General features: G+C 38.6%; 1 protein-coding gene across 2 annotated transcripts in view; it reads right to left on the bottom strand.

The window, feature by feature from the left end:
* Positions 1-4,143: 4,143 nt before the first annotated feature.
* The window catches only part of LOC110502603 (zinc finger CCHC domain-containing protein 24), a 73,728-nt gene continuing 64,477 nt past the window's right edge, over positions 4,144-13,394 (bottom strand). For both annotated transcript variants that reach the window (XM_036960232.1, XM_021580774.2), the window contains one exon: positions 4,144-12,893. In XM_036960232.1, coding sequence (XP_036816127.1) covers positions 12,780-12,893 — 114 coding nt within the window. In that variant the 3' untranslated portion in view covers positions 4,144-12,779. The remainder of the gene's footprint in view (positions 12,894-13,394) is intronic.

The following is a 13,394-nucleotide window of genomic DNA, read 5'->3' as shown; positions in this document are numbered from 1 at the left end:
CTGTAAATCAGGAAAAAAATTACTGCACGTTGCGTTTATATTTTTGTTCAGTGTAATTGAAGTTGTTGAAGTAGTGTCTCCACTCCACTAGATGGCGGTATTGACAACACAGACAGGTTATTTCAATAGTTACAAATGACCTACTTTCCAAGCAAGTCAACATCCCATTTATCATAATAACATTTATTTAGACTAAACCTTTACCCCGTGTTGATAGATGAACACTCCAGCTCAGGGTATGTTCTCTTGGATAATGACAGTCTGGCTCCAGTTAGGGTGGGGGGAATAGACCTTTACCCAATCCAGATGTGTTCTATCTGCTTTTCTATGTCATTCAGCAGCCAGTTACCCCACAGTGTTTCTATCTATTTAGTCTTTATGTGAGCACTTGATCCATGGAAACAAAGTTTGGAGAAATAGGTTTTCTCTGCATGTACCCACATAAAATAAGACTACAGTTCAGTATAGAATACTACCGTCCTTACTATAGAATTCTGTAGCTAACTGTAGGTATACTCTAGAATACTAGTATCCCTCAATCGTGTAGTGCTTACTATATAATTTTGTAGTATACTGTAGAACAAGGGCTCCCAAACTTTTTCACCCCCCCCCCCCCCCCGAACCCCCACCCCCCCCCCCCCACCCCCCACCCCCTATACACGGGTACAATTACTGTTCATGACACAAAGTGTTCACACCCCTCTTCTTGGCAGAGAGAAAATGTTGCAGGTTTAAAGCTTATTTCCTGCAATTCTATACATTTTGCCATGTCATGGAGACTTTTTGTTGCCATTTTAAAGCTAATTTCCAGCAATTCTACACCTCTTTTCATTGGGTGCAGAGACAATTTGGCCTTTTTAAAGCACATTTTCTGCAATTCTACAAGTTTTGCCATGTCTTATGTGTGTTCATGTGATATTTGAGTGATTAAAAAACATTAGCCGACATGGGCTAGTTGATCTGGAGATTTCTGACAAGTTATAAATAGCTCTCTACGGTCTGCAATGACTGACATGAGGAAAACTGCTGATGCACTACCTACCCACTTTCAAAATTGCACCCTGTGCATTCTACTTTTAGGAACTACTGCTGTAAAATACTATATAAATACTACAGTAGTATCCGCAAAAAAACACTGCAGTAAATACTACAGTAATGCCTGCAGAAACGTTGCAGTCTGCAAAAATACTACACTTTTTGAACTATAGTAAATACTTCAGTTTTAATTTGCATATACCCACCATATCCAAATTTGTGCTACCCATAAGTGAGAAACCTACATGCCAAGTATAGACCACATATTGCGTTCCCTACAGATTATAGAAACTCTGTTCAGACCCCAGTCCTACCTACCTACAAGTTATGAAAAATGTGCTATTTTAGTTTCTCCAGTATCTTTCCTCAAGGAGAAAGCCTGCACTTCCATGTCAAAGATAATAGAACAAATCTCCTACATGTCACCATAGAGATGGATAGAGAACTCGACATGGATGTAACCCGTTTTAGCATGGCCATTGAGGGCATCCACCATTTTAAAGTAGTCAACTGGGTGTGGATTCCAATGGGTTGGGAGCAATCAGCCAATGATCAGAGCATTGTCTTCTTGAAATTCGGTGCTATGGTTTGTAAATGGCTTCAACCCCACCATCTAGTGGCTATAATAAATGAATGATAAAAGATTTGGTTCAGGACTCTTGCACTGCAGGTGGCGGTAAATCACCAACATAAGCTTGACACTTTTTTCAAAACAAAAGAAAAAGACAAATTACTGTTTTAAAATGGAGATAGCCACAATGGCGCTGCCAATGCTGTCACAGACGCCATAATGGCACGGATACAATTATGAGGCCTCTTCCATCTCTATGGATGTCGCAGTAATATTTTTGTAGAGAAAATAATCTATAAACTATTTAGGCATGGAAGATGGACCTGAAACATATAGAATGAATAAAATAATGTTGTACATTTATTCCCAAATAAATAAGAGTGTACTCCGTTGCTCATTGTGTCCTGTGTGCCAACATCACTAATTATTCCTGCCTTTAACACTTCCTGGTAAGGATCCAATGTCTTTTTTTAGACAGCCAGACAACCAACACGACTTCCTGTCCTTCAGTGCAGGATGTGACATCACGCCTTTGGCTTCTATTTGTCCATGAAACCTCCCTATACTGGGATATCATCTGTTTCATCTCACTTGGCTTGGAACAAAGCTGAGAAGGCCAACATACTGGAAGTAAAGTACTCTTATTAGAAAAGAGAGCAATGATTCTATAGTAGAAGTGCATTAACTATTTGTGATTTGAATGTGTGTGCAGAATACAGGTCAATACAAGTCAATCTACAGTTATACCGCAGTAGTATACAGGAAAACAGTTAGTGACGAATGCTATAATCATTAGTAGTGAATGAGCAATTAAGTTGTTAAGAATGCAGATACATTATACCAACTTTGTGTGTTGTAAAATATTTTCGCAAAACCACATTTAGTTTGATGTACAGTACACCAACTTTCTTTTGTGTGGGTTCTTACCATAGAAATAGGATGTACACATTCTATTTATGATTGTAGTTACTATATTTCTATTGTTCAGTTCTTCCCTCTATTCTAGCTCTAATGTCTTTATTGTAAACGGAACAATTCTCCCCTGGTGAAATTCAGTGAGTGACCAGGGCAGAGACTGAAAAACCAGACTATGGCTGCATTCAGACAGGCAGCCCAATACTGATATTTCTTCCACCAATTGGTCTTTTGAACAATCACTTTTGATCTTTTTCAGATCTGATCTGATTGGTTAAAATACAAATTAGTGAAACAATGATCAGAATAGGTGTCTGAATGTGTCTGGGTGGTGGTGATGCTTATCAAGCAAATACTTTATGAAAGTAAATAATGAAGCAAACGTGAAATAGCTACCATGGCTCTTAAACGAAACCATGCGCTCTGACTTCCCAACCGTTTGTTTGAATTCTCAAGTTACATTGTTGCCATAGAGACACTTTATCCCCGCTTCTATGTTTGAGCTAGGGATGTTATAACAAACTTAATATAATTTGGGTCCCCACCCTCTTGTGAAGTGTTTGCTATTTGGAATGTGTGTCCAAGCCCGTGCATGGAAACTTGGCTTTGACAGACTACGGCCAGTGGCCTAGCCCTACACTCTTTGAAAAAAGGGTTCCAAAAGGGTTCTTTGGCTGTCCTCATAGGAGAACCCTTGTTGGTTCCATGTATAATTATTTTGGGTTACATGTAGAACCCTCTATGTAAAAAGTTCTAAATGGAACTGAAAAGGGTTCTACCTGGAACCAAAAAGGGTCCTTCAAAGGGTTCTATGGGGACAGCCGAATAAGCATTTTAGGTTCTAGATAGCACCTTTTTTTCTAAGAGTGTACTTATATACTCATGTTAAACAATAAGATGTTTACAATCATTACAAGCAATTAAGTTCTTGTATCACATGCGTTTCCACTGACTATAACAAACATTAGGAACACCTTTTAACATTGAGTTGCACCCTCCCGTTGCCCTCAGAACAGCCTCAATTCATCAGGAATGGACAGTGTCGAAAGCGTTCCACAGGGATGCTGGCCCTTGTTGACTCCAATGCCTCCCACAGTTGTGTCAAGTTGGCTGGATGTCTTTTAGGTGGACCATTCTTGATACACACGGGAAACTGTTGAGTGTGAAAAACCCAGCAGTGTTGCCGTTCTTGACACAAACTGGTGCGCCTGTCACCTACTACCATTCCCCGTTCAAAGGCACTTTTGTCTTGCCCATTCGCCCTCTGAATGGCACACATAAACAATCCATGTCTCAATTGTCTCAAGGCTTAAAAATCCTTCTCTAACCTGTCTCCTCCCCTTCATCTACACTGATTGAAGTGGATTTAACAAGTGACATCAATAAGGGATCATAGCTTTCAACTGGATTCACCTAGTCAGTGTATGTCATGGAAAGAGCAGATGTCTTTAATGTTTTGTACACTCAGTGGATATCATGAAGCGAGCATGAATGTGTGCTTTGATCTAGTCTGTAGGCTTAGTTAAAAAACCTATCCACAGCTTTGGTAAAACTATTTGCATTTTATTATCTGGTTTATATTCACTAATTTAGAGTAAATGACCCAGAGAAACAAAGTTTAGAGAAAAGGTTTTATAAGTACAGAACTGGAAGTCTTGATATCTCATACAAATGACAAGGTAATAGTAAAAGTGTTGAAATAAGCGTTGAAATAAACCAGTCACTTTCCCTACCCCGGATCTTTTCAACACTAGTCTGAACTACAATAGGACCTCCAGGACTTGACAACAGCTTCCTGAGGCATCGTCCTAATTTCTCCTTTACACAACCAGCAGACCTCCGCAGTGCAGACCAAACCTGGGTTCAAATAATATTTGAAATACTTGATCTGTGCTTTATTGAGCTTGCCTGGCTTAATGGACCATTGAAAAGTCCCATCAAACCATGTCCATCGACACTCGAGGTGGGCTAGAGCAAACACTCAGTGTTTCAAGTATTTTAAACAGTATTTGAACCAGCCCTGAGCCCCACCGTTGAGTAGAATTGAGTAGACAACAAATGTCTGTTTATTCGTTGTAACATATGGACAATAATGGATGGATTCAATCCGTATCGCCGAAGTATCGTGGAAGATCTACGTTAAAATGTAAAGGTCATTTCCAATTGAGCCGGCATACAGTATGCAATGTTTACCATGAATACAGTCTCCGCGACCACGGGAACATAATTGTCAATTGTGCTAAAAAGCGGATCTTCAGCGCTATGGATTGCATAGAGCCCTAAAGCTGTATTGTTGTATTATAGCCCCTGATCCCTAACCCCTGGGTACTTGTGTAGATTTGAGTGGATTGGATAGTTCTATTTAAGCAATATGGTGAAATTCTATCTAGCTTTTCAGTGGGCGAGGTGAACTAAGAAGCAACGGCAGTATATTGAATAGTACAAATTCAACAATGCACTGAAAAATAACACTATCCAAATGTTTCGAATTTAACATTTATTTTATTCATCAAAATTCCTAATAGCACTAAAGCTCTAACCCATTGAGCACACACTGGTTAAATAAACGTTGTTTCCATGTAATTTCAATGAAATTACGCTGAACCAACGTGGAATAGACGTTGAATTGACGTCTGTGCCCAGTGGGAAAGTAGTTTGTTGTTTTCTTAACTAACAAATAAGGCACATTTGGGAATGCCATTTCAGGGACGTGTTGCAACAGAAGTGTTATTTTCTTTTTCCACAACGACTTTTCACTCATCATCCTAACTCACTCAATCCAATTCTAGCATACAATCTCAAAACGTTACAGACGTCAAAGAACAAACATGAATGTCTAATCGACCACTTAAGTGTTAAAACACTACATTCAGTTAGTATGTATAAATTGGTATACACTATCAGTGAACGATACATTTTTATGACTAGTAACAATCAATTTGAAGTTGTTGAGAATGCTGAGACTATTGTACATCCCAAATGGCACCCTATTCTCGAAATAGTGCACTACTTTTGACCAGAGCCCTATGTGCTGGGTCAAAAGTAGTGCACTATAAAATGAATAGGGTGCTATTAAGGACAGACTCTATATAGCCCATTACAGTATGTAGCCAACTACGTTACAGTGCTAAAATTAAATACATTGCACGAAGTAATACACATTTTTCATTTAAAATCAAAACACATGCACATGCAAACTCTATAATAGTAATTTTGTCTCACAAACTTGATTAACAGAAGTAAGTTACACTCTGAACTACAGCTTGGTCTCATAGACTAGACGTAACATATTAAATATAAATTCAGGACACTCAAATTAGTATGACATGTTACGTTTGGTATGGCTACATGAGACAGAAGGTTACTATAATGTGAACGTCTAGCAACTCAAAGGTTGGGTGTTTGAATCTCATCACGGACAGTTTTAGCTAATTAGTAACTTTGAAACTACTTAACATGTTAGCTAACCCTTCCCTTAACCTGTTAGCCTAACCCCTAACCTATAACGTGAACATCTGGCAATCCAAAGGTTGCGTGTTCGAATCTCATCACGGACAGTTTTAGCTAATTAGCAACTTTGCAACTACTTAGCATGTTAGCTAACCCTTCCCTTAACCCTTTAACCTAACCCCTAACCTAACTCGAACCCCTAGCCTAGCTAACTATAGCCAGTTACCCACCTAGCTAACATTACCCACAACAAATTGGAATTTGTAACATACCATACCATACGAAACATAACATATTATACTACACGGAAGGAGACTTATGTTTACTATGTTAAGTCTACCCCTGAGTCCAGGTTTACTACAGTATGAATCAAAATAATTATTTCACAAATGTCCTTGTTGTAGCTGCTTTGGCAAACTAGAACTCACAGTTGAATGTGCTTATATAGTGGCGAGTATCAGTCATTCAAATATAAAGATGATTTCTTCTGCATGTTAACAAAACAGTATTATTGCTTAACCTAGTAACATCTTAATCAATGATATAGAATTGGAATAACGAAACATTGGTAATTATGTCTGCCATTTTCATAACAATGCAATACTCGTAATACGACATGAATGCATGCCATTCAAAGGACAAAAATTGTAACTCATTGACATATTAGTTAATGCACTTGGGTATCATTCTGGGTTATGCAATACTGATAAAGTTTCTAACCGCAAAAAAAAACATACAATGGCTTATAATTGAGTAAAGGGTATTCATAATTATGTACCAACTTTTTTAATCTATGTATTTCAATATTTTCTTCTTAGTGTAACTGTTGCTTATTTTATATATTTTTTAAAAGTGTTGTAAAAAATATTTTCATAAATATTTCTGTAGGATTAACCCCTCAGGTCATTGTAAAACATCAACAAAAAAACTCCCAGCTTTATTTGTTTCTCAGCAATATAGGCCCTTTTTCACATAGAAAGCTTCAACATTGCATTACATTTCAGAGGAGCTAAGATCCTTAAAAATTATGGCCATCTAATATATACATAAACAGTCAGTTGTAAAATGTATTTTTTTTCTTCTTTTTTTTTACATCTATAAAGTATTTTTTCCAAAATACACAAATCTTTCATAGAAAATAACAAACCCATACCGAAAAGAAACTAGAAAAATCAAGTATATGTCAGAGCTGGATTAAATCAGTATCGCAGAAGCATCACGGAAGCTCCGCATTATAGCGCAGATTACATTTAAAAGGTAATGTTCCCCTGTTAGTGGAGACTGTATTCACGTTAAATGCTGATTATGTCGGCTCAATCAGAAATTACCGTTACATTTTTACGCTGATCTTCTGCGATACTTCCACGATACGGATTGAATCCAGCCCTAAATTCAAGACAAAAAAACACATCTGAAAAAGCATTTGTATACGTTTTAAATACAATAAACACATTGTATGAACTGCTTCCATTGGCTCGTTATACCATCTCAAACACATGGCTTCTTCTTCACAAACTGGTCTGGACGGAATCAGACTTTCCCACAAAAATATATTGGGCAATTTTATATTTTCTTTATATTCTTCATGATATTCCTTATATTCTTAAGGATATTCTTATCCTTATATTCCTTAAAAGTCAGAGCACTCATAAGCCTAATGCATATCGATTTAAAAGTCAGAGCACTCATAAGCCTAATGCATATCGATTTAAAAGTCAGAGCACTCATAAGCCTAATGCATATCGATTTAAAAGTCAGAGCACTCATAAGCCTAATGCATATCGATTTAAAAGTCAGAGCACTCATAAGCCTAATGCATATCGATTTAAAAGTCAGAGCACTCATAAGCCTAGTGCATATCGATTTAAAAGTCAGAGCACTCATAAGCCTAATGCATATCGATTTAAAAGTCAGAGCACTCATAAGCCTAATGCATATCGATTTAAAAGTCAGAGCACTCATAAGCCTAATGCATATCGATTTTGATCAGTATTAGCACTTTAGGGGTTCTATTCAATTAGATCTGCTTTAGCTGTCATCCGCATAGCAATTGTTTTGGCAGTGTCGGAGGTGGAACGGAGTTAGAGTTGTCCTTGAATTATACTGTACCTAAAGTGGAAAATGGCATTGCCATTGGCTGGAAAGAGTCGCAGTAAGAGATATCCCATGCAGCCATGTTCACAAGTTCGAAGACTGGAATGTGAGATGTAATCTACACCTCGATTAGGCTGATAGAAATCTTTTTTCTTTTTATTCATTAAAAAAAATATATAATACCCCTTTTTCTCCCCAATTTCGTGGTATCCAATTGGTAGTTACAGACTTGTCCCATCGCTGCAACTCCCATACGGACTCCGGAGAGGCGAAGATCGAAAGCCATGCGTCCTTCAAAACACAACCCGCCAAGCCGCACTGCTTCTTGACACAATGCCCGCTTTACCCAGAAGCCAACAGCGGAGGAAACACTGTACACATGGCGACCGTGTCCGCGTGCAATGCACCCGCCCTGCCCGGAAGATGCTGGGCCAATTGTGCGTCGCCCCATGGGTCTCCCAGTCGTGGCCGGCTGCGACAGAGCCTGGACTCGGACCAGGATCTCTAGTGGCCTTAGACCACTGCACTACTCGGGAGGCCCTCATTATTTATTTGAATGATTTTCAATTTGAGCATAATTATTAAATCTATATAGCCTACACTTTCTCATTCTGATCTTCTAACGCAAGTGGGATGGGTGTGGCTTCGTGACAATGATCAAGAGCAGCTGCTCACTGATTAGACAGCTCCAATGCAGTTATACCTCCGACTCCTTCAACACATCAGCTGTGCAGCTGATTGAATCTAGGCCTAGGTTTAGTTGGCTAATACACAAGCTAACGGAGATGGCTAATGGAAACATACACTACTGTTGGGAAGAGAATAGAGACTAGAATATATTGTAAAGATAGGATATCAGAAGTGTTCTGCTCGGTTGTAGTTGGTTTTATAACACTTATTAGATATGACAGAGAAACAGATCAATTGTATTAGCTACAGTACTGAAAATATAGAATTGATCCCAACATTATGTGTAATAATCTGCTATGACCTGTAATCAACGAACGAAACCCTCAACATCAATACGATTCACATCAAATATGATTAAAAAAAACATTTTTGTTCAGATGATAATACAATATCCATATAATGGCTATGATGCATCTCCTCGCGATTATAAAGCCTAATATTTTATGAGTAGACTACTATCCTGTAGGCCGGTTCAAGATCTAATTGTGCTGTCACAATGACTATAGGGGTTGTCAAGAGTCACAAACAGATCTGGAAACAGGCTAACTATCCTTCACCTCCCCATATAACTAAAACCAACTGAGTGTGATGTCCAAGTTTTGACAAATGATGCATAAGGGTATTGTTCAGTATCCACCCATTGTATGTAAGACAACAGACTAAACTCCTACTTGTGTTTGTTAAATCAATCATTAAGTCATAAACAGACTATCATCTCAAGGACGGGATTCAATCCGATCACGAGTTATAGGCATTGCAGCTTTTAAAGGAAATGTTTGCGCATTTGTGGAGATCCCATTCACAGTAAACACTGCATATCGTCTCAATCGGAAATTGCCTTTAAAAGCCCAAATGAGATCAGATTTAATCCCGGAGAACGAGGATGAGGTATACAGCTTTTAGTGAAAACCTCATTCACATTAGTGTACTGACTTCAAAATAACATCGTTGTTGATTCCATGACAACAGACTAGCTACAGTGTGTGTGATTGTTTTTGCCAGATGCTTTAGTTACTGCGTCCAAACTAAAAAAAATGGTGTAGAGGAAGACATTAGCCAGTTGAAACTTCTCAGTTCTAATGGGGTAAGGTTATTTGTTTTCCCATTTGTATTCACATCTTGAACTTGCATCAAACTTGGCAAAACACTACCTCAGAGTTACTTAGTTTAATCCAGTTCCAAACTAAGTTCAATTCTCCTCTTATTTCATTTCCTTCAAATTTTTCTAAATAATTACTCTCTTTTTACAAGGCACATTGGTACTTTTAAGATAATATAAAATATACAACTATTAATTCAACCTTTATAGAACCATTAAACACATTCTAAATATTTGAGAAACTAATGTGTTTTATTTGAAAAATACACCTCAGCTTTGAAAATTGGTAGCAAACTTCTCTTCAGCTATACTCACAACGTAAATGTTCCAAAAGTGTCAAGAACCTCTATCGCTAAAATACAACTAAACCTAACGTTACAAAATGTTAGATCAAAGATATTCTTCCCTCTAGATTCTCCAACGATAAAGTTTAAAGTATAGGCCTAGATCTTTGAAAACAGAGATAATGGTTAGTTACCTCCTCTATTAAAGACATTACTTAATGCTTATATCATGATGTGGTATCAAACACACAGAAACGTAAACTTAATCCATCATCACACTTACAAAACGTCCCCCGATAAACAAAACACGGCTACGTCTGTTACAAGACAACTTTCCCACTTATTTTTTCTTCACCAAACATTATATTCATCTTACCTACATCCCTTCACCTCTCTCTCTCCCCAGACATCCTCTACTGCTGTCACCTGTTTGACACACTATGAAGGGGTTAAACCCCTTGGAAAAAGATATTAGTTCGATTCACTGTCCTGTTTCTAGGTAAGTAACGCTGTCTTAAAGTAGCGTTACAAGATTGGAACAGCTCTATTGGCCAGGTGTGAGTCCTAAAAAAGATCTGAATTTGCAAATGCTATATGTATACTATAAAACCACTTTGAAATGCATAAGGATGGCTTATTTACTGTATATACCAGATTAAATACCAGTTCTAATCAACTAAAATCCACCATGTCAATCTACCGGCATCCTACACCAAATAGACTACTGACGTTGAGTCCTTAATAAGAATATTGTTTGCATACATAGAGTACAGGACGGAATTACTTTTCAAGGAACTCATTACAATAATAAAATGATTATTTGGAAGTAAAGTATTAAATTAGGTAGGCAAAAAAAGACTACAGCATTGCAGATAGGTTCAATCTAACACTTGAGAGTCTAAATACTGTATGAATGTTATATTGGCTAAGAGGAACTGGATATTCAGTCTTTATCATAACAGAAACGGCTCTTATTGCATTTGGCTTTGGACATGAATTTTCAAAGCTGGTCAATTTGTAAATCTTGATTAATACCTCAACACTAATTTCATTGCTGACGTAAATGCATAGCATGTTAAATACAAAACATGAATGTTATTATCACGGTACTACATCTAAACGAAGAACGATTCTCAACCTAAAGTAGTTTCTATAGACAATTAGAAGCAGTTACACAATAATACTTTGATATAAAAACATACACACGTATACTATTACACATTCATACACAAGTAACCGCCAAAATAATGGAAACACGAGTAAATGAGGGATACAAAGTATATTGAAAGCAGGAGCTTCCACACAGGTGTGGTTCCTGAGTTAATTAAACAATTAAAATCCCATCATGCTTAGGGTCATGTATAAAAATGCTGGGCAGGCCATGATTTTTGCCATTGTTTTGGCTACCATGGCTATGCCACCATAGGATGACAATGCCCCCATCCACGGGGCACAAGTGGTCACTGAATGGTTTGCTGAGCATGAAAACAATGTAAACCATATGCCATGGCCGTCTCAGTCACCAGATCTCAACCCAATTGAACACTTACGGGAGATTCTGGAGTGGCGCCCGAGACAGCGTTTTCCACCACCATCAACAGATCACGAAATTATGGAATTTCTCATGGGAGAATGGTGTCGCATCCCTCCTATTGAGTTCCAGACACTTGTTGAATCTATGCCAAGGTTCATTGAAGCTGCTCTGGCCCTGTTATTAAGACACTTTATGTTGGTGTTTCCTAGATTTTGACAGTAACTTGTATATATCCCAGTTAAAATCAATTCAAAATTGCACAACAGACAAACAGACGACAAATAATAAATACACCACATATAACATGTAAGCCAGGGAGGTATGGTGCGGTATCCCTCCGTTAATCAATCAATAATCAATTCATAATTCATTCACAGTTATTAATGTATAGGTTGACGTTTGACCAGACATTGACCCCGACTTGAGCCCATGACGATAGAAGGTTTAGGGACCTTTGTTACATTACCATCACTAGAAGCCCTGTCTCTGTCTGTTTTAATACTCAGAACATCCACACACACTTCACTTGGCAGGGAAAACGCTTCTGTAACCACAAAATCAACAGAGCCCAAAGTGAGGTAATGAAACCAAAGAGAGGGCAATACTGTCAGTGAGAACAATATCACATTATACACACACACATTGCGTGGGGTACACAAGGCTACAAGGCCCTGTCATGATTGAGGATATTTACATACAATTATTTAGGCAAGTTTTCACTGTTTAAAAAGAGCACTTTGTGGGGTTTTATCACTGTTTAGAAAGAGCACTTTGTGGGGTTTTATCACTGTTTAGAAAGAGCACTTTGTGGGCTTTTAATCACTAAGTATAGATCTTGGATCAGTTTCTCTCACTCCTTTACCATTAAGAAAGGGCCAGTAGGTGTAGGGATAATGACCAGGAACTGTGTTTAGTGACAAACCTCCCCAAAAGGAGGTTTAACGGCTAATTCAGAGAGGGGATGGGAGGAGGAACAAGGGAGGGGGAGGAGGAGTGGAAGGGGTGAGGAACAGGTGATGGAGATGGGGAGAGGAGAAGGAGAAGGAGGATGGATGGATGAGAGGGAGGGGAGGATTGAAGCAAGGGGCGGGAGTATATGTTAAGGTGTTATTGCACGCGTCGGCAGTAGTAGCCCAGGACTTTGCATTTCTCACACAGGTGCTGAGGGTGCTCCTTACTCTGGTCTGAGACGTCCAGGCCATCAGGCTTCTCCAATGGACGCTAACAGGGAGGAGAGTTACGTAGGGATTGAGATGGGGAGAGGGGGTAGAGAAAGATGGATGACAGAGAGGGAGGCAGAGAAAGAGAAGAGTGAGACTCACGTACAAGTATACACACTATATAAAACATTTGCAATGGTGATAACATGACAGGGGGAAGAGTTAACCTCAGTTCTACAGTATACTGGGTGCTAACCACACACTGACAATTCACCCCACACTCACACAAACAAACATACACACACACCCAACACAAAGCCTTCAATCTGCCAGCAGTTTGTTTGGGACTCAAACCAGCTCTGTTGTATTCCAAAATCTCAGGCCACAAGAACTAACCCTGGATTTTTTCAGACCCGGAGTCAGTGTAGTTTCTGTTATTGGTGTCAGAGCTGAGGCAAATAACTCTAACAGATCTCCTTCTCTCGCTAACACGATATAATGACAGAGTCGACGTTCCAAATGGTAACCTGTTCTCTATGTAGTGCACTACCTTTGACCAAAG

Source organism: Oncorhynchus mykiss, chromosome 23 (assembly GCF_013265735.2).
Source record: "Oncorhynchus mykiss isolate Arlee chromosome 23, USDA_OmykA_1.1, whole genome shotgun sequence".
Classification (NCBI taxonomy): domain Eukaryota; kingdom Metazoa; phylum Chordata; class Actinopteri; order Salmoniformes; family Salmonidae; genus Oncorhynchus; species Oncorhynchus mykiss.
The sequence above is the reverse complement of the archived record's forward strand: the minus strand, read 5'-3'. Positions and strand labels throughout refer to the sequence as shown.